Below are 21,441 nucleotides of genomic sequence, written 5' to 3'. Positions count from 1 at the left end.
TGAGATTTTAGGAGTAAAGCATATGCTATGGGAGGTGTGGGTAGGTGGGGATGTCTGTGACAAAGGAGGGGAAATAGATGGGAGCAGGCCAGAGACCAGTAAGGGACAAGGGGCAGATCTCTCTCTCTCTCAACCTTGAAGAAATAAGAAAGAAAAAGAAAAAAGTCAGGGCTGTGGTGACTTAATTAAAAAGCAACTCATAATAGCATGTGCTTGCAAGGTTGCTTTGCTGGTGGGATTGCAAAATGGTACAGTCACGCTGGAAGATACCGGTTGGCCAAAAAGTGCGTTTGCTTTTAAAGTAAAAATCAGACACATTTTTCGTTTTCACCGAGAACTTTATTGAACAAATATATTCACCCTTTTGTTCCACTGCTTTCTGCCATTTTTCAGGCAACTTCGTAATTCCATTTTCCCAAAACTTTTTATCTTTTTGAGCAAAGAACTGTTCCAGGTGCCTTTTACAGTCTTCCAGGGAATTGAAATTTTTTCCATTAAGAGAATTTTGTAAATACCTAAATAAATGGAAATCTGAAGGTGCACTGTCTGGTGAGTACAGTGGGTGAATCAGAACTTCGCAGCCAAGCTGTAACAGTTTTTGCCGGTCATCAAAGAAACTTATGGTCTTGGCGTTATCCTGATGGAAGATTATGAGTTTTCTGTTGACTAATTCTGAACGCTTTTTATCGAGTGCTGCTTTCACTTGGTCTAATTGAGAGCAGTACTTGTTGGAATTAATGGTTTGGTTTTCCAAAAGGTGCTCATAATAGAGGACTCCCTTCCAATCCCACCATGTACACAACATCACCTTCTTTGGATAAAGACCGGCCTTTGGTGTGGTTGGTGGTGGTTCATTTCGCTTGCCCCATAATCTCCTCTGTTCCGCATCATTATACAGTATCCACTTTTCATCGCCCATCACAATTTATTTTAAAAATGGAACGTTTTCATTACATTTCAGTAGAGAATCACAGGCGGAAATACGGTCAAGAAGGTTTTTTTCACTTAACTTATGTGGAACCTAAGCATCAAAGCGATGAACATAACCAAGCTGGTGCAAATGATTTTCAACTCTTGATTTGGATATTTTGAGTATGTCAGCTATCTCCCGCGTGGTATAACGTTGATTGTTCTCAATTAATGTCTCTATGTGATCGCTGTCAACTTCAACTGGTATACCTGACCGTGGAGCATCGTCCAGCGAGAAATCTCCAGCACAGAACTTCGCAAACCACTTTTGACATGTTCGATCAGTCACAGCACCTTCTCCATACACTGCACAAATTTGTTTTTGCGTTTCAGTTGCATTTTTACCTTTCTTGAAATAATAAAGCATAATTCGCCAAAATGTTGCTGTTTTTCTTCAACATTAAAATGGTTACACAAAAATTCACCAATTTTGATCTTTTTTTAAACGCACACTGATATGACAACTGTCACATACACTCTAACAAAATTGTTTTGAATGAAGTTAAAGACAACTAAGTGCTACTAGAGCCATCTGACGGAAAAAAACCAACGAACCTTTTGGCCAACCCAACAGTTGGGCAGTTTCTTATAAAGCTAAACATACACCATATGACCCAGCAATCCCACTCCTGGGAATTTACCCTAGAGAAATGAAAACATGTGCTCGCACAAAAAACTGTACATGAATATAGGAGCTTTATTCATAATTGTCCCAAACCGGAAACAACGCAAATGTCCTTCAATAGATGAGTGGATAATTACAGTGTAGTGTATCGGTATAGTGTATCAGTATAGTGTATCGGTATAGTGTAATACTCCTCCACAACGAAAAGGAGGAAACTGTTGTTACATGCAGCAACTTGGATGGGGATCTCATGAACATTATGCTGAGTGAAAAAAAGCTATTATCAAAAGATTACATACTGTGTGATTCCATTTATATGACATTCTGGAAAAAGCAAAATTGGGAACAGATCAGTGGTTGCCAGGATTTAGGGCTGGGGGCAGGGTTTGACTACAAAGGGGCAGCTTGAGATCACCTTTTCGCGTTGACGTACCTGTTCTGTTATCCTGATTGTGGTGGTAGTTACACAAATCTGTACATGTGTGAAAACTCAGAACCAATTTAACTGCAAAAAAACCAATTTAACTGCATATAAATAATGAAAATCTATAAAAATGAAATCAAAACAAAAAAGTCACAGAGCTCTGAGACCAGCTTTTGTTTCTTTTTCAGGTGAAACTAGTGAATATTCGCAACGATGACATCACAGACGGCAACCCCAAGCTGACCCTGGGCCTGATCTGGACCATTATTTTGCACTTCCAGGTAGGGTCTATGAAGTTTGTGGTCCTGGTTGCTTGGTTTGGACATGGCCTAGAAAGAGTTAGAGGTTGCTCTGCCTTCCAAGGGCACACTGAGGCTTGCTTCTCCGTATTTGGCAGTGAATGAGGGTGAGAGTGGGAGTTGGAAAGGAAGATTAGGGTGGCCTGGAGGCAAAGCTCTTGCAGTGTAAACCCAGAACTTCTTCATCATTTGCATGATGAAATGGGATTTTTCACTTGTTTGTGCTTTGGCCCTTTCATTGGCAGTCTGGTTATTAAAAGTCTGCTCAGCTGAGTCAAAACTGTCTCTTCAGGGACTCAGAATGTGAGGGGTGGGGAGAGATGTTGGATTTGATGCTCTAGAAGGGTGGAGCGAAGCCTTATAATCCTTTGTTGTAGACTTTTCCTCATCTCTAATGATCTTAAACAAGCCTAGTTAATTGTAGCACTGTCTTAGTTATTTCGGGCTGTTATAATGAAACACCATAGGCTGGGTGGCTTAAACAACAAACATTCATTTCTCACCGTTCTGGAGGCTGGAAGTCTAAGATCAGAGTGCTAGCATGGTTGGCTCCTTGGTGAGGGCCCTTTTCCTAGTTACGCCCTTGCATGGCCTTTCCTTGGGGCATGCATGCAGAGAAAGAGATCTTGTGTTCCTTCATCTTTTTATAAGGACATCAATCCCATTAATGAGGGCTCCACTCTCATGACCTCATCTAAACCTAATTACCTGCCAAAGGCCCCACCTCCAGATACCATCATATCAGGGTTAGGGCTTCAATATATGAATTTCGAGGGGACACAAACATTCAGTTCATAGCAAGCACTTTGGTCTCTGGGTTTGTATATGTGTTTATAATCACAACCTTGTAGCATCCATCACACCCAAGAACAGTGGCATGTTGGTAGTGTTCACATGGTCACACAGCCTTCCTGTTGGTCCCCCCTAAGAAGATAAATCCTTTTCAAGTCTGGATTGCTATTGGAAAATCACAGCCCTATTTTTATAAGTAGACTATCTTGAATCACGTTAGCTCAACTAAACAAAACTATTTCTCAGACAGTTCTCCTATACCCAACAGCTGTACACAAGGCTGATCGATTACAGGGAGCACTTCTTTTTTTTTTTTACTTTATTTATTTTTGGCTGAGTTAGGTCTTCGTTGCTGCGTGCGGGCTTTCTCTAGTTGTGGCGAGCGGGGCTACTCTTGCTACTCTTGGTTGTGGTGTGTGGGCTTCTCATTGCAGTGGCTTCTCTTGTGGAGCACGGGCTCTAGGCATGGACTTCAGTAGTTGTGGCGCATGGACTTCAGTAGTTGTGGTGCGTGGGCGCGGCGGGCTCAGTAGTTGTGGCGCGGGCTTTTAGTTGCTCTGTGGCATGTAGGATCTTCCCAGACCAGGGCTCGAACCCGTGTCCCCTGCATTGGCAGGCAGATTCTTTACCACTGGGCCACCAGGAAAGTCCCCGGGGAGCATTTCTTGAGCAGGTGGGAAAAGAAGGCTAATATAAATATCTCAAGGCAGTGACTCCCAGGGCTGTGGCTGCTGTGATGTCCCAGTTGGGGAGTCAGCGCCACCTGCTGGGTGAAGGCAGAACAGCAGGTGTCCCAGAATTCCTGAGAATCTGGGAAATTCTGAGAGCTCAGGGTTTATTTCTTGGCTCTCTGGTTTGGAACCAGTGCTGGCAATCTGCAGCATAAATAGGCTTAGGAAAGTGTGGAGGTGACGTGTGTTTTTGTGGAACCACAGGGTGTCCTCAGGCATGCTTCGGATATAGGGATAACCACGAACATGAACTTGGCAGTGTGCCTTGGCAGGGTGGGAACAAGAACTTTGCTGAGCTTTCATAGAGTTACCCTCTTGGCACCCTTATGAACAGAGGGGTTTTTTAGAGAAACTTTGTTGGTTGTTTGTATTTCACCACAGACCTGCCTTCACTTTGAGAGACCAATGTTATTCCTCATAGGTGTGAAGTAAGAGGAAGCTGTCCACTGGGTCTTTGTTTCTCCTGACTGCAACTAAATTCAACAAAAGGGAAATTCAGGGGTCAAGGAATGAAAATTGAACTGGCTAATTAAAATTTTCCTGGGACAGAGGAGATGGTGGTAATGTTCCTTAACTGAACACTGCATCAGGAAAATGTTCTCTTAACTCTCTCTTTAAAAATTTGTTATGAAAAATTTCAAACATATATAAAAGCAGAGAAAATAGTATAGAACCACCATGTACCCATCACCTAGCCCTACAGTTGCTAACTCATGGCCAGTGTTATTTTGTCTATATCCTGATTCACTCCTCAAACCCCTAGGAGGTTATTTTGAAAGGAGTCCCAGACATCATATAATTTCATCTGTAAATATTTCAGTGTGTATCTCTTAAAGACTCTTCATTCAAGCAAACCACAGTGTTATAACACTGTAAAAATTAGTAATTTCTTAAAATCATTGAATATCTGAGCACTGTTCAGATTTCCCCAGTTATCTCATTTAAAAAATGGCTTGTTTGAATCAGAATCCAGAGTCCACACATGTGTTAAATTTTCCCCTCCTCTTTTTGTCTCCTTCTGGTTTGTTGAATAAATCAGGTCTTTTGTCCTATGCAATTTATGTAAAGATGCTGGTGGCATCTGTGGGATGTTTTCTAACAGCATCCTCCATCCCTCTCTTGTATTCCCTGTAAACTGGTGTTTTAGACCTGAGGCTGGATCATACTTAGTTTCCCTTTTTTGTGGTGCGGTGGGGGGGGGGGGGGCAAGGATGGTGATGTTGAGTTGTATACTTTTTTTTTTTTTGGCTGTGTTGGATCTTCATTGCTGTGCTTGGGCTTTCTCTAGGTGCAGCGAGCGGGGGCTACTCTTCGTTGCGGTTTGTGGACTTCTTATTGCCGTGGCTTCTCTTGTTGTGGAGCATGGGCTCTAGGCCCATGGGCTTCAGTAGTTGCAGTAAGCGGTCTCAGTAGTTGTGGCTCACAGGCTCTAGAGCTCAGGCTCAGTAGTTGTGGTGCACAGGCTTAGTTGCTCTGTGGCATGTGGGATCTTACCGGACCAGGGATTGAACCTGTGTCCCCTGCATTGGCAGGCGGATTCTAAACCATTGCACCACCAGGGAAGTCCCGAGTTGTATACTTTTATTGCTACACATCAGAAGGCACATAATGTCTGTTGTCCGTCTGTTCGTGATGTTAAGCTTGATTAGTGAGTTCAGGTGTTATCAGCCTGATCCATCCATTGTAGATCCACTCACTGTTAGCTCTTCACCTAAAACTTTAGCAGCTACTGTTTGTCATTGCTAGTTCCATTATTTCATTAGAAGTTGCAAAATGGTGATACTCAAAATTCTATAATTCTTTTGTAAAGTAGAATTTTACTTTATCCATTACCCTGAGAGATAGCTCCTATAGGAAAGGCAAGATACAATGATAAATGCTTTCATCTTTCCCTCTGTTTTACCAGTTTGCAGAATAATTAGTTGATCCTCTAAGTTTCTCTAAAGACCAATGAAAGTTTCTTTGTTGATATTTATTTTCCTTTAGTATCAGTGTGACTCATGGATTTTTAACAGACTTAAATGTGTTCTAATCAAATACAGCTGTCATTTTTCTTAATACTCAGCTCCGTCTTTGGCCAATGACTTTTTTCAAGTTGACTCTGAGTCCTTTGTCATGATCCCCATAGTCTTGATAATGTGCTTTATTTCTTGTGTGAAGAGCTGTTCCAGATATTTTTTGTATATTTCCTGTTTCAGGCCTGGGATTAGCAATTTCTCCAAGGAACTGAAATTCTTTGTTGACAGCAATCTGAGTGCTACCGGGTTGGTCACTGTCTCTAGGCGTTTTCTGTGGACAGAGCTAGCTAACACTTGTATTTTTCTCTTTTAAAAAAATCAAGAATTTATAATGATGTTTCTAATTCAAACTTAGAATTACAGAGTTTTATTCAACTTCTTTGACTTTATGTTTGTATCCTTTTTTTTCTTATGCTGAAAATCTTGATGCTATCTAAGTAACACATTACTTTTTCCCTTTTTCATACACACACAAGCACACGGATGCACGCATACATAAAATCATATATATATTATGGCATATATAGAAAGTCATATATATTATATGTAATATATTTGAATCAAAATAACAATGACTGTTATTATTAACAACACGATTACTGAAAAATTTGTGATTTCTTTGCAGTTCTTTTTGTCCTTAGTGTTTATCTCCTAAGGACGTACAAATAATCTTGTTTTATAGTCATTTGAAGTAACTTCTCTCTGTGTTGTTAAGCCATTAATTCAATACACAATTAAGTTCATTTGTTTTTATATTCCTTCAGTTTTTAGGGATTGTTTTTTCCCTTTCAATTTTATTTTATATTTTATAGACCATATACATTGTTCCAAAGGGAAATTTTAAAAAGTGAACACAAGGTGTGTTCAGTGAAGTCTAGCTTTCATCTCTGCCCCCTCCATCCTGTTTCTTCCCTTTCCATATAGTTAGCTAATTGTTTTAAAACATTTTTTGGTTATCATTCTATTGTTTGTTTAAGAAAATACATTCTTTTTTAAAAACAACTTTATTGAGGTATAATTTATGTACCATAAAATTGACGCATTTTCATTGTGTAATTCAGTTCAGTGATTTTTATGAGTTGTATAATCATCACCATAATCCAATTTTAGAACATTTTCATCATCCGACTAAGGTCCTTCTTGTCTATTTATAGTTATTCTCCATTCCCATCCCCAGCCTTAGGCAACCACTAATATGTTTTTTGTTTCTACAGATTTGCCTCTTCCAGACATTTCATTTAAATGGAATCTTACAATATGTGCTCTTTTGTGTCTAGCTTCTTTCACTTAACATAATATTCTTGAGGTTCATCTATGTTGTAGCATGTATGAGTACTTAATTCCTTTATTGCTGAGGAGTATTCTGTTGTATGGGTATACCATATATTTTGTTTATTCAGCAGTTGATGGACATTTGGGTTGTTTTCATTTTTTGGCTATTATAAATAACGTTGATTTGAATATTTGTGTGGATGTATGTTTTCATTTCTCTTGGCTATATACCTATGGGTGGAATTGCTGGGTTATAGGGTAGGTTTATATATAACTTTTCAAGAAACTGCCAAACTGTCTTCCAAAGTGGCTGAACCATTTTATATTCCCACCAGCTCAATTGTGAGAGTTCCTGTTTCTCCATATCCTTGTAATTGTCTGTCTTTTAGATTATAGCCATCATAGTGGGTGTGAAATGGTATCTCCTTGTGGTTTTAGTTTGCAGGAGAATGTATTCTTTTTTTTTTTTTTAAGGATTTTATTTATTTATTTTTTGGTTGTGTTGGGTCTTCGTTGCTGCGCACGGGTTTTCTCTAGTTGCCGCGAGTGGGGGCTACTCTTTGTTGCCCTGTGCGGGCTTCTCATTGTGGTGGCTTCTCATTGCGGAGCGCGGGCTCTAGGTGCGCAGGCTTCAGTAGTTGCGGCATGCAGGCTCAGTAGTTGTGGCTTGCGGGCTCTAGAGCGCAGGCTCAGTAGTTGTGGTGCACGGGCTTAGTTGCTCCATGGCATGTGGGATCTTCCCGGAGCAGAGCTCGAACCCGAGTCCCCTGCATTGGCAAGCGGATTCTTAACCACTGCGCCACCAGGGAAGTCCCGATTTTAGTTTTTAATTATGAAATTGTTAATTACCCAGAGAAGTACAGAAAAGTATATAACAGATCTTCATGTGTGTAGTCACCTTCAAAATTAAACAGATGTTAATATTTTATATTTGCTTTTATATATGCTTTTGTTTTTATTTTCCAGTATACCGTTTGTTTCTTCAGTCACTCTGAGAAGGCCAGTATGACTTACAGTGTTGTGTGACACATACTGCTTTGTAACGTGGTTATTTGTTTCACTCAATAAGTACTTGTTAAATGAATGGATATTGTATGAAATTGGTCTTCTCGAAGCTGTGGGGTAGGTAGACCAGATAAATAGACTGTGGTGTCTGTTTTCCTGTGCCCATTGTTCAGATGAGCAAACTGAAACACAGAGACCAACTGACTTTTTTAGGTTATACATCCAGATACTAATAATAGGATTTCTTATCTCTTGGTTTTGTCCAGGCCTGTTTTAAGGTACATGTTAGGATTTATGATTTTTCTAGAAGATAAGTTCTTTAAAAATCAGAATCTGACAAAAGTAGCTTTCCAACTTTCAAATGTTTATTAAATACTAGTGTATGTATAGCACTCTGAAATTTAAGAAGTCTGGGAGTTTAGGTCAAGAGTGGTCTCAGTTGGGTTTACATTTGTGTGTACTTTATGACACTTAGTGCTTGGCATGTAGATGAGGCATCATTCATGCTTGCGGAGTGAATGAATGAGCTTTTTTGCTCTGGAGTCTTTTATGCCCGCTATCTCTATGGGAGACCTATGGGCAGTAAACAGTTAACTAGAAAAAGCCAAAGGATAAAACATGAAAAATATGTGGGCACTAGAAATCTGCTCTCCCAGAAGGCAGCTGGCCATGTGTTGAGAGTTCAGGCTAGATGAGAAGAAGGTCCAGGGGAAAGTCCTTGTGATCAGAGTTAACTTACTCAGTAAACTAGGGGAAGCAGCTCCCCTATGGAGAAAAACAAGCACCTAGACTTTGGGCGTTAGAACATAGCTACTACTTTCCTTAGAGCCTAATCAAGGAAAAGAGTATATTAGGACCCTGGTGGTGGTGGAGTGCCTCATACCTCTTAGCTCCAGTAGTAAATGAGGATAAAAGGGACTTAACATAGACCGGGCAGGGAGCCGAGCACTTTCAAGACACCATCCCATGAACCCTCTCTACAACCCCATTAAGTAAGGGGTAGCATCCATGTTTTAGAGGTAAGGAGAGTGAATCACTTGGCAAGATAGTTACTTAGCTACTGAGTTAACAGAACTGGGAATTTGAACCTAGGTCTACCTTGCTGAACTCTCTGCTCGTTTCCTAGACCAGTTTTCCTCGGGAGCAGAAGGAAATGAAAGCCTGATTTGCTCAACATATGCAGAAGTTTAAGAAAGAAAAGGCTCCTAGAAGTAATCTGCTCAGCTCTGTCAGGCCCGTCTGTCAGAGAAAACTGCAGCAGCAGCAGTCATATCCAGAGGCTGTCTCTCTTGTCCCTGAGTTGATCGTTTTCAGGAATTCAGTTTGCTTGTATTTCATGAGCAAAATTCAAGCTTGAGCCTTGGGGTGTACATCTGAGAAGTTCCACAGTTCCAGCGCTCTTTGTTGAAGGAGTAGAGGCCTGGTACCTGCCTGGAGAATTATATTGTAACATCAGATTTTTTGCTGATTAAGTGATTTTTCTGGAGTCTGACTGAGTTTCTCTCTCACGCTAACCTCCTTGTCTTGTTTCTTGCTGTGGTTTACAATGGCCATCAGATGGTGCTACAGCTTCACAGTCAGCCTTTGTGAAGGCTTAGGGGAGAAAGGACACCTCCTGCAATGGTGAGGCAGATGGGGCATCAGTAGGGTCTCAGAAGTGCTGTGGAAGAGCTGTTGCTTAAGGGTTCTTATTGCTTTCCTTTGGTGGCGGGCATTTTTCAGGTCTCCAGGAGAGGTGGGTGGGCTTACGTAGAGCCAGGCCGACTTTTTCTCTCTGCAGTGTGGTTTGGATCCTTTCGGTATAGAATAAATAGATTTGACCAGGAGGCAACACATATAAGCTCTGTCCTTCCACTCCATTTGGAGCCCTTTGGATTGTGCTGTTATCTCACCTGTCACACGCTATGCTAAAAAAACTGTGGTGGGCAAATCCCACTGGCACAACAGGGTGGTTTTTGAATCCAACGTTTTAGACTTTTATTTTTTTAAAGATGAGCTTTAATGTAATTCCTGTAATTATTTTTTAAAATATTTATTTAATTAATTTATTTGGTTGCACGAGGTCTTAGTTGTGGCTCGCGGGCTCCTTAGTTGTGGCATGAGAACTCTTAGTTGCGGCATGCATATAGGATCTAATTCCCTGACCAGGGATCAAACCCGGGCCCCCTGCATTGGGAGCACAGAGTCTTATCCACTGCACCACCAGGGAGGTCCCACCAACTTTTTAGACCTTTAATTCAGACTTCCTGCCCTGCTGCAATTTGAGTAAAAACCATCTGGGCCTCATTTTAGTGACTTCCTGTTACTCCCAAAGAGCAAGAGTTATCTTTTTGTTTCAGCCCTTGGTCCATGTGAGTCTAGTTGCCAATTCAAAACAGTGGAGTATCTTCCTGTTTTACTTAACTGAGTACAGACTTCCATCCCTGCTGCAGGTAGAAGGCAGTGTAACAAGGGTTTGAAGTTCAAAGTCTTAAGCAGGGGTTCATGTTCTGGCTTTGCCACTTTGTGTAGCCTTGAGCAAAGGAATCCACTTTCTTGAACCTCAGTTTCTTTATCTGTAAAGTGTAAAATAATAGTTTTGACTTCATTTGGTTACTGTGGGAATTAAATGAGACAATCTATAGCTTAGCATGGGGCGTGGCACATGACAAATGCTAAGAACATGTTAGCTGTCAGTAGCAGCAGTAATTACTGTTGGACATTCGTGTCAAGTGTTGTTCAGCAGAAACGCTGCTTCTCTGTTGTATACGGAAGTGGTGTCCTTTTTACCGAGCATCCATATACTGTACTCAAAGCCGATTTCCGGGTTTTTCCTCCGTGTGTCATTGGCCAGCAGAATTAACAGATGTCTCTCTCTCTCTCTCTTTCTCTCTCAAAAGTAGGGAAATAAATGCTACAGGAGACTAGATCTTTAAAGCTTGTGTTTCTTTTTGTAACTATGAGGATTACAATGCTCTGGTCTCTCTTCTGGTTATAATTTTATTGTTTCTGACCTGAAAAAATCGGGAGTATGTTAATCCTGCTTGATATTTTCTTTTGGACATCTTGGTGCAGCAATTGAAATCTGTTTCACTTCACAGTTTGGGGGCCATAGTCCCCGGCCCTGGTTCCTCTTGGCCCTTCCCTTCCTGGTTGGTACCAGCCGCTGGCTTGCTTTTCCCCTCTTTCTCCTCCTCCTTCCTTCACGTTACCTTCTCCCAGGGCCTCTTTTCTTTCCCCCTCCCTTTTCCATTTACTCTTACATTCCCTCCCTCCTTCCTGCCCTCCCTAATTCCTCCCCTCCCCTGGTTTCTAGCTCCTTTTTGCTTTCTGTTTGTGTTTCTGAAGGCAGTGCTCCAATTACCTCATATTTGGAGAGAGGAAGCTGTAGCCAATCCGGTTTCTGTCTGCTTTTAGGTCAAGTGATTTCTGAACTGCAGTGAGATGCTTTGAATTTGTCTTGTTGCAGCTCTGAGCCTGTAAGATGGCTGTCTGAATCGGCAGCGGCTGGAAGAGACAGAGAGAGGCGGGGAGGGAGGAAGAATTGGAGGGATCGCCGGCATAGTGCATGTTTTTAAATGTGCATCTAATCCGATGAAGCCAAGGTTGGGATTTCTCTGGGATTCCAGGACTGACTTAGCTGCGTTTTTGCTGAGATTAGGAGAGGAAAGCGATGGGAAATTCGCTGGGCTGCGTTAAGGAGCCGAAAGATTCAATAGCTGTTCCTGAGAAGACTCCCATATCTCCTAAGAAAAGGGTTCGGTTCAAAAGGAAGTGGAGGGGGAAGAAAACCCCTACTCCAGAGGTCCCTCGCGAGGAAGAACCCTTGCAAGGAACTGGAGTCATCGAAGAGACGGAAACCCTGACGAAGTTAACAGTGAGTCTCCAACAGGAGGAAGGAGTGGGAGGGGTAGAGCCACCCCCCACAGACATTTTACTGCCTGGGGACTCGGCCCCCGACTCAGGGGTGGGAGATCAGGGGATGATCGTGCAGGTGAAGGAGAGATTCCAGGGGGAGATCCAGACTGCTCAGCTTTTGTTAGAGAATGAGTCATCAGTTGCCAGAGGGGTCTGGGATTCCCTGGAAGAGGGGATGACTGTCATCGCTCACCTGCTCGATAACCCCGCGGAAAGGAGCTGTGAGAAGTCAGTGAGCCAACTGGTGGAATTTCCGAGGACAGCATCCTGCAGCAGCAGGGCTGTGCTGCTGCCTTTGCATGGAGGGACTGCAGTGGAGAAAGGAGATACTCAGCTTGGATTTGGGAGCAGCACTTTCCCCAGGACAGACTGCCCCACCGACACAAGAAATCAAGACCATCTTTCCGACGGATGGAGTGTAGGGGGAGGAACCAAGGGTATTTTAAGTGCCCCTCAGACAGGTGCCTGGATTGTGGAACGTTCTCCTTCGTCACTACCGGCCCAGTCGAGAGGCCAGAGCTGCACAGAGCCTGCCCACGTGGGTCGAGTGCCCCCCCAGGTTCCCAGACTGCCTGCTTCTCAGAGTGATTTATCCATCAGTGGCCTGACTGAGAGCATCTTGCCCTCCTCCTCTGGCTATGGCAGCGATGGGCTGCACTTACGAGGGGTCCAGCCTAAAGATACAGAGCCTGAAAAGAGCTCCACGTCCTTCTCAGAAGAGGATGGCACCCTTTCTTTGGAGGCAAGCCCCACCCCCTTAGGGGGTCTGGAGGAGGTAGGTGGGCATGTTCAAGGGGTAGTCACACAGCGGTTTGTATTACTGGCCTCAAACTTATGAAAGTGGAATGTGGCGAGCAGTGAGGAGCTTGGTGCTGCTCCTCAAACTTTACCTGTTAGTCTAGTACTAGTAGTTAGCAACTGCTGCGCTTGGCAAGCGAAATCTATTTCAGGTCTGCCCCTTGATGCTTGAACCTATCTTGTTGTCTCTGGGGGATCCCTGACTCTGGGTAACCATGCTATATAATTGCTCGAGCTATCTGGTGGGGTTATCTCTCCAGGTGCAGTGCTAGGTAATACTTAACTCTCAGGAGGTCTGTTTATCAGCGTCCCTGCTGTAGGAGGTTGTGGTATGGCATGGAGGTGATGGGGAGGCCTCGCTGATTCCAAGATGAGTGTGGAAGGGGTGAGGGGTGAGGCACTGACTTCAGTGTGGTTGTTGTTCTCCTCTGGAGAATGATGTTCTTATTGGAGCTGATGTAATTCCCCCCCTTGGGGACACTGCTGATGACAACACCCATTCAATATGTGTTTAGGTGGAGAGGCTAGTCCTCCTTTGGTTCCTAATTCCAGCATTAGAGGAGAGGGGCATGCATTTATCTGGAGATTAGTCCAGAGCTGGGGGGAGGGGGTAGAGAGGGAGTTAGGGCAGTTTGAAAGTTCAAGGCTAGAAACAGTTTGTTTTCTGATTGGACTTGTTTATGGCTCTAACATGTTTTTGTTTGTGAGATATATATTCAGACATAAGTGGAGGTGGTGGTAGTTTTAGGTGGTGGGTGTTGTGAGGGGTCAAGGAGCAAGTGAGAATTCAAGAGCTCTGAACACTGAGAGGGAAGGAGACTCAGCAAGACCTTGGGTGGCACAGGTTCTGGTCTGTCACACAGGGGTGTGATTGTGTAGGTGACTAAAGTTATAATTCATCAGTGACGGAAGAACTTTTATTGGCATGTCAGTCTCTGCAGCAGAAGAAATAAGAACTTAGGCTCCCAGAGCGGCAAGAGGTGGAAGATGGAACATGGTATTTTCCTTGCTAGGCTGTGGGCAGCTGCCCTGGTGTCTGCAGAGCAGACACTGTGGCCCACCTACAGGTGCCCTGCTAATCATCAACAGTATGAGGCTGAGGAGAGACGTAAATTTTAAGCTGATCTGTGCTTAAAATGACCTTTTGGGTGATGAATTTCCCCCATGGATAGGCCCATTTCAGTGCAGTTTGTTATTATAGAGTTTGGAGACTCCAAACAGTTGGAGGAAAAGATGGCCATTGAAAAATATTTGTTATGCGGTTGGGCAGGAGGCATCCTTGGGCTTTTCCATATAAAAATGTGTGTGTGTGTGTATGCGTGTGTGTGTGTGTGTGTGTGTGTGTGTGTGTGTGTGTTAAAGCGGGAAGGGAGGCAGTGAGGCTGCTGGGGGGTGGGGTGTATTTGAGGTTCATCGGATAAGAGGGAATGTCAAAGTCAGCCTTTATCTTTGTACAGAACAGATGGAGAGTAATTGTGGCAGAACCAACTGCTGAACTGGCCGCTCCTTTGATATTCCTGGGGTTAAAGTTGAAGCTGTGGAGGCATCACGATGATTTAGGATACGTGCTCATAATTCGGTGTGAGACTTTCAGAAAGTTTGGAGTATAAAATGTGAAGGGACTCCTAGTGGAAATCAGTTCTAGATAATGGCCCATAAGTGACTGTGGTGCTTTTGGTGTGGGATCTCCACCCTGGAGCGGGAAGGTTCTGGACAACTCTGTGAGGAGTCTCCAAGAAAAGATTGGTGGGAGTAGACTATGATCTGTAGTTTAACAGAATCAACAGCAGTGTGATTCTTGGGCTGTTCAGTATGAGAATCATACTGGTGTGTGGCGTCTTCTGGGCAGCCAGGCTCTACATCCCGTCCCAGCTACCCCTTGAGAGGAGACACAACCAGACTACTCAGTGATGGCCCAGGCAGAAAAACTAGGTGGCCCAGAGTCAGCTCAGAAGGCTGACACGTCTCTGAGGCTCTGTGTCCATCAGGTGATGCAGGGACCACAGACTGACCATTCTGTATGACAGATAAGAAGTGACTTCTCAAGATAAATGTGAAATCCCTTCAGGATGAAAGTCCTTAAGGTCACAGGGGCCTCAAACCCTCTTTGGTCTCTGAAGGCATTGTCTTCAGGGAGCTGCCCCCTCCCTGGCAGGCTGTTCACACGGCCTGGGGACAGCTGGGCAGCTCCAGAGACAGGGCAGTGTGTTTTGACACTGCAGACCTCCTGTGAAATGTGGATTGAACCACAAGGTGAGAGCATCTGACTGGAGTGAGAGCCCTGGGAGGACACAGGGGTCAGAAGAGCCCGCCGCTGCTGGTCACACACCAGCTCCTTCGCGGAGAGGGGCAGCAGGCGCTTCAACAGGGTTGAGTTTTTGTTTGTTTGTTGGTGCTCGTTTTGTTTTGTCTTTAACATGTCAGGGTAGTAACCCTCCGTAGAAACAGTTTGAGCTTCAGAATGGTGTCTGTCCTTGGCATAACTCAGGCCGCCTTGTCCCTCCCGTTGATCACTCCAGGGCATGGTGATGGGAGTGGGGCCAGGCTCCGGCTGCACAGAAACTTGGCAGTGGGTTTGTTTCTTTTCAGGATGGAGAGAAATGGGAACTGATTCTGATGCTTGCTGAGTGCCGGGTTTAGGTAATAGAAGACAAATGGTCTGCTTTTCTGTTCACCTGGTAGAGCCGATTCTTCTCTTGACAGGAAACAGTTAACAAGAGAAACAGGATGACAGGGGCCAGGGGACAAAAATGGTTTTCAGAATAAGTAGACTCAGATTTGGAGCCAGATGGGAGCGAGTTAACAGCAGTTGTACTTTGATGTCAGACAAAGGCCTTCGCTGGTCCATTCCATCTCTCAGGAGGACTCCCTACTCCCAGCTGCCATCAATAGCCGTAATACCTGGCTTAATGGAACAAGGAAAATTGTTGAAAATCCCTTTCTTTTCTCTGTCTTGGCTCCACTGCCAATTGTTAGTGGATTGTGTTGATGGAGAATTGGCTGTGTACCATTGCCCTTGCCACAAATCCTTAGATTTCAGGTGAATAGTCAGATAACTCTGGGGCTAGGAATGATGAGAAAGAAATCAGTTGGTATATTATTTTCTGGGCTGAGCCTTTTCAGTTGTAAGTATCCCTTTCCCATTTCTCCTCTTTCATTATAGGGAAAGTAGTTTTACTAATATTGGCTTTGTATTACAAGAAGAAAGCAAAATTAACCTAAGATGATACTATTGGAGGAATGTAGCAGTTAAAGTTACAGTTAGAGCTTCATTTAAGAAAGGAATTTTCTTTAAAAAAAAATTTTTTTTTTAAAAGAATTTATTTATTTATTTTTGGCTGCGTTGGGTCTTTGTTGCTGCCCGGGGGCTTTCTCTAGTTGCAGCAAGTGGGGGCTACTCTGCGTTGCGGTGCGCGGGCTTCTCGTTGCGGTGGCTTCTCCTGTTGCAGAGTGCGGGTTCTAGGTGCATGGGCTTCAGTAGTTGTGCCACATGGGCTCAGTAGTTGTGGCTTGTGGGCTCTAGAGCGCAGGCTCAGTAGTTTTGACGCACGGGCTTAGTTGCTCCGCGGCATGTGGGATCTTACCGGACCAGGGTTCAAACCCGTGTCCCCTGCATTGGCAGGTGGATTCTTAACCACTGCACCACGAGAGAAGTTCCTTTCAAAAAATTTTACTTAATTAAAAACATTACCAAAGAATCATTATTTTTCAGGTGTAACAATGGTGTTGTGGTTATGTTTTAAAAAAAAAAAGTCCTTTTAGAGATACATACTGACGTGTTTTTGGAGGAAAGGATAGTGTGGGCTTTGCTTCATAATAATAGGGGAGGGGTGAAGTGGGTGGAGTGTAGATGAAACAAGATTAGCTATGAGTTGATATGGTTGAAACTGGGTGATGGATACATAGGAGTTCATAATACCATTCTGCCTTTTTATTGTATATATTTGGTATTTTCCGTTTCAAATGGAAAGTTGTTTTTCTGGGTTTTGATTTGCTTTTTGCTGCTCTTCTCACTAATTTGTTTTGGAAAATGTATTTTTTGTCAAATTGTCATTTATATTAACATGTAATGTGTTTATTATTATCTTTATTATTATTGTCTTTTTAAAAAATGTTATCCCCACATGTACCTATGGCAACCACCAATCTGTTCTCTGTTATCTATGAGCTTTTTTTTAAAGATTCCATGTATAAGAAGGATCGTACAGTATTTGTCTTTCTCTGTCTGCTTATTTCATTTAGCATAATGCCCTCGAGATCCAGCCATGCTGTCGCAAATGGCAGGATTTCATTCTTTTTAATGGCTGAATACTATTCCATTATGTATATGTGCCACAATTCCTTTATCCATTGATGGATACTTCAGTTGTTTCCATATCTTAGCTATTGTAAACAAAGCTGCAGTGAAGGTGCATATATCTTTTCAAGTTAGTGTTTTCATTTTCTTTGGATAAGTACCCAGGAGTAGAATTGCTGGATTGTATGGTAGTTCCATTTTTAAGTTTTTGGGGAACCTCCATACTGTTTTCCAGAGTGGCTACACCAATGTACATTCCTACCAACAGTGCACAAGGGTTCGCTTTTCTCCACATCCTTGCCAGTATATGTTATTTCTTGTCTTTTTTGATAAGAGCCATTCTAATAGGTTTGAGGCAGTATCTCATTGTGGCTTGGGTTTGCATTCCCCTGATGATTAGTGATGTTGAGCATCTTTTGATGTACCTGTTGGCCATCTGTGTGTCTTCTTTGGAAAAATGTCTATTCAGATCTTCTCCCCATTTTTAAATGGATTGTTTGTGTTTTTGCTGTTGAGTTGTATAAATTCTTTCTGTATTTTGGATGTTAACTTCTTATCAGATGTATGATTAGCAAATATGTTCTCCCATTCAGTGGGTTGCTTTTTCATTTTGTTGATGGTTTCCTTTGCTGTGTAGAAGCTTTTTACTATGGTGTAGTCCCACTTGTTTATTTTTGCTTTTGCTTTTGGTGTCAGATTAAATACATCATTGCCAAGATCTATGTCAAGGAGATTGCTGCCTATGTTTTCTTCCAGGAATTTTATGATTTTAGGTCTTACGGTCAAGTCTTTAATCCACTTTGAGTTAATTTTGGGGTATGGTGTAAAACAGTGGTTGAGTTTCATTCTTTTGCATGTGGCTGTCTAGTTTTCCCAACACCATTTATGGAAGAGACTGTCCTTTCCCCATTGTGTATTTTTGGCTCCTTTTTTGTAAATTAATTGAACACATATGCATGGGTTTATTTCTGGGTTTTCACTTCAGTTCCATAAGCCAAATACCATACTGTTTTATTACTACAGCTTTGTAATGTTGTTGGAAATCAGGGAGCATGATGCCTCTGGGTTTGTTCTTTTCTCAAGATTGCTTTGATTAATCAGTGTGTGTGTGTGTGTGTGTAGTTCCATACAAATTTTGGGATTATTTGTTTTATTTCTTTGAAAAATACCATTGGAATTTTGATAGGGATTGTACTGAATCTGTAGATTGCTTTGAGTAGTATGGACATTTTAACAGTAATGATTTTTCCAGTCCATGAGCACAGAATTTCCTTCCATTTATTTGTGTCTGAAATTTCTTTCATTAATGTCTTATAGTTTTCTATATACAGGTCTTTTACCTGCTTGGTTAAATTTATTCCTAGGTGTTTTATTCTTTTTGATGCAATTATAAATGGGATTGTTTTCTTTATTTCTCTTTCTGATAGTTTGTTATTAGTGTATAAAAATGCAACAGATTTTTGCCTATTGATTTTGTATCCTGCAAGTTTATTGAATTTGTTTATTCCAATAGTTTTTTGATGTCTTTAGGAGTCTTTAGGGTTTTCTGTATATAATATCCTGTCATCTGCAAATAGTGGCAGTTTTACTTCTTCCTTTCCAATTTGGTTGCTTTTTATTTCTTTTCCTTGCCTAATTGCTCTGGCCAGGACTTCCAATATTATGCTGAATAAAAGTGGAGAGAGTGGGCATTCTTGTCTTGTTCCTGATCTTAGAGAAAAGACTTTCATCTTTCCATCACTGAGTATAATGTTAGCTCTGTCCTTTATTATGATGAAATACATTTCCTCTGTACCTGCTTTGTTGAGAGTTTTTATAAATGGCTGTTGAATTTTGTCAAGTGCTTTTTCTGTATCTATTGAGATGATAATACGATTTTTATTCTTCCTTTTGTTAACGTGTGCTATATCACATTGACTGATTTACGGATGTTGAACCATCCTTGCATACCTGGAATAAATCCTAGTTGATCATGGTGTGTGATCCTTTTAATGTATTGTTGAATTTGGTTTGCTAATTTTTTTTAAGGATTTTTGCATCTGTGTTCATCAGGAATATTGCCTGTAATTTTCTTTTCTTGTGGTGTCTTTGTCTGGTTTTGTTATCAAGGTAATGCTGGCCTCATAAAATTAGTTTGGATGAGTTCCCTCCTCTTCTGTTTTTGGAAGAGATTGAGAAGTATTGGTGTTAATTCTTCTTTGAATGTTTGATAGAGTCTATCAGTGAAGCTGTCTGGTCCTGGACTTTTGTTCGTTGGGAGGTTTTTGTTTGTTTGTTTTTTGCTGTTGTGGCCTCTCCCATTGCGGAGCACAGGCTCTGGACGCACAGCCTCTGGACACGCAGGCTCAGCGGCCATGGCTCACAGGCCCAGCCGCTCCGCGGCATGTGGGATCTTCCCGGACCGGGGCACAAACCCGCGTCCCCTGCATCGGCAGGCGGACCCTCAACCACTGCGCCACCAGGGAAGCCCTCGTTGGGAGGTTTTTGATTACTGATTCAATCTCCTTACTAGTAATCAGTCTGTTCAGATTTTCTGTTTCATCATGATTCAGTCTTGGTAGGTTGTATATTTCTAGGAATTTATCCATTTCTTCTAGGTTGTCCAACTTGGTGTGTAATTTTTCATAGCAGTCTTTTATGATCCTTGGTATTTCTGTGGTATCAACTTGTAACATCTCCTCTTTCATTTCTGATTTTGTCTCCTCTGTTTTTCTTGGTGAGTCTAGCTAAAGGCTTGTCAATTTTGTTTATCTTTTCAAAGAACCAGCTCTTAGTTTTGTTGATCTTCTCTATTGTCTTTTTCGTCTTTATTTCATTTATTTCTGCTCTAATCTTTGTTATTTCCTTCCTTCTACTAACTTTTGGCTTCATTTGTTCTTCTTTTTCTAGTTCCTTGAGATGGAAAGTTAAAAAAAAATAATGGTAGAATTATATAGTGCATATACTGAAAAGGATTAATGTCCCGAATATATGAAGTATAGTGTAGGTGACGTGGTTAAGAGTGTGGAGCCAGGTTGGCTGAGTTTGAATTCCAGCTCTACTACTTAGTAGCCATGTACCTTGGGGCAAGTTACTTAAATTCGTGGCACAGTTTCCTCATTTGTAAATTGAGGATAAGAATAGTATGTACTCAATATAGGGTTGTTGTGAGAATTATATGAGTAAATTCAAGTAAAACACAATAGATGTTTGTTATTAATATTATTATTTAAATAATTCCTTTAAATAAGAAAAAGGTAAACACACTAGTAGAAAAATAGGGGAAAGCCCAGGAATAAGCAGTTCATAAAAAAAGAAAACCCAAATGCCTCATACACAGGAGTCTTTCTCACTAGTAATCAAAGATGTAAAACTCAAAACAACAATAGGATGCCATTTTATACCCCTCAGACTGGCAGAAAATAAAAAGTTTGAAAATACAGAGTGTAGGTGAAGATGCAGAATAATGGAAAAACCTCTTCACACCCTTGTGGATAGAAGTATAAATTGGTATTGTTATTTGACAGTAGTTTGGCAGTATTTAGGAGAATTTAAAAATGCCAGTAGTCTGTGACCTAGGATTTCCATTCTAATTGTATTCCCTAGAGCAGCAGTCGCCAACCTTTTTGGCACCAGAGACCAGTTTCGTGGAAGACAGTTTTTCCATGGATAGGGGTGTGGGAGGGGGGTGGGGGGGTTTCAGGTGGTAATGCGAAATGTGATCGGCAGATGAAGCTTTTCTCACTCGCCCGCCTCTCACCTCCTGCTGTGCGGCCCAGTTCCTAACAAGCCGCGGACCAGTACTAGTCTGCCGCCTGGGGTTGGGGACCCCTGCCCTAGAGAGACCTCCATGACTCTGAACTTGAATATTGAAAGGAGTACCCCTGATCTTTACCTAACTCTTCTGTAGGTAAGAAACACAGCTGCCATGAGATCCTTCTAGCCAGGCATTTGTAATGAATTATTGCATTGTGCCCTCACCTGTTTCTTGAATGGAAGTTTTCAAAGTCTGATGCCTTCACTGTAGCGGGATGAAGTCAGCTAGAAACTTCAGGACATGTGAATCAAGTATCTGTTAGCTCATTACATCTAGTTCATTCCCTGAGACTTATGCAGACTTACAAAGTCCAAAATCCTCAGCCTGGTATTCCAACCCCTCCATAATCTCTCTAATCTTCTCTCCTATATCGGTTCCCAGTTTGAGCTTTCATGTCTTTTGTTTTTAATATGCTGAAATTTTTATTTTTAATTAATTAATTAATTAGGCTGCGTTGGGTCTTTGTTGCTGCCCGTGGGCTTTCTCTAGTTGCGGCGAGGAGGGGCTACTCTTCATTG

General features: G+C 42.1%; 2 protein-coding genes across 2 annotated transcripts in view; both read left to right on the top strand.

Annotated features, from left to right (window-relative positions):
* MACF1 (microtubule actin crosslinking factor 1) overlaps positions 1–21,441 on the top strand; it is a gene marked incomplete at its 5' end in the record, with an annotated part of 341,097 nt that overhangs the window by 141,784 nt on the left and 177,872 nt on the right. Inside the window, one exon of the mRNA XM_082834746.1 lies at positions 2,207–2,299. Within this exon, the coding sequence (XP_082690872.1) occupies positions 2,207–2,299 (93 nt within the window). The remainder of the gene's footprint in view (positions 1–2,206; positions 2,300–21,441) is intronic.
* On the top strand, positions 11,788–12,870 carry LOC309958255 (uncharacterized protein; the record flags this gene model as incomplete). The annotated part of the gene is made up of 1 exon (XM_082833999.1): positions 11,788–12,870. One exon carries the CDS (start codon positions 11,788–11,790, stop codon positions 12,868–12,870), a length of 1,083 nt encoding a protein of 360 aa, XP_082690125.1.

This window comes from Leucopleurus acutus, assembly GCF_964270905.1.
Source record: "Leucopleurus acutus genome assembly, chromosome: 2".
Taxonomy (NCBI): domain Eukaryota; kingdom Metazoa; phylum Chordata; class Mammalia; order Artiodactyla; family Delphinidae; genus Leucopleurus; species Leucopleurus acutus.
Note: the sequence above shows the minus strand (reverse complement) of the source record. Positions and strands in the feature narration are given on the sequence as shown.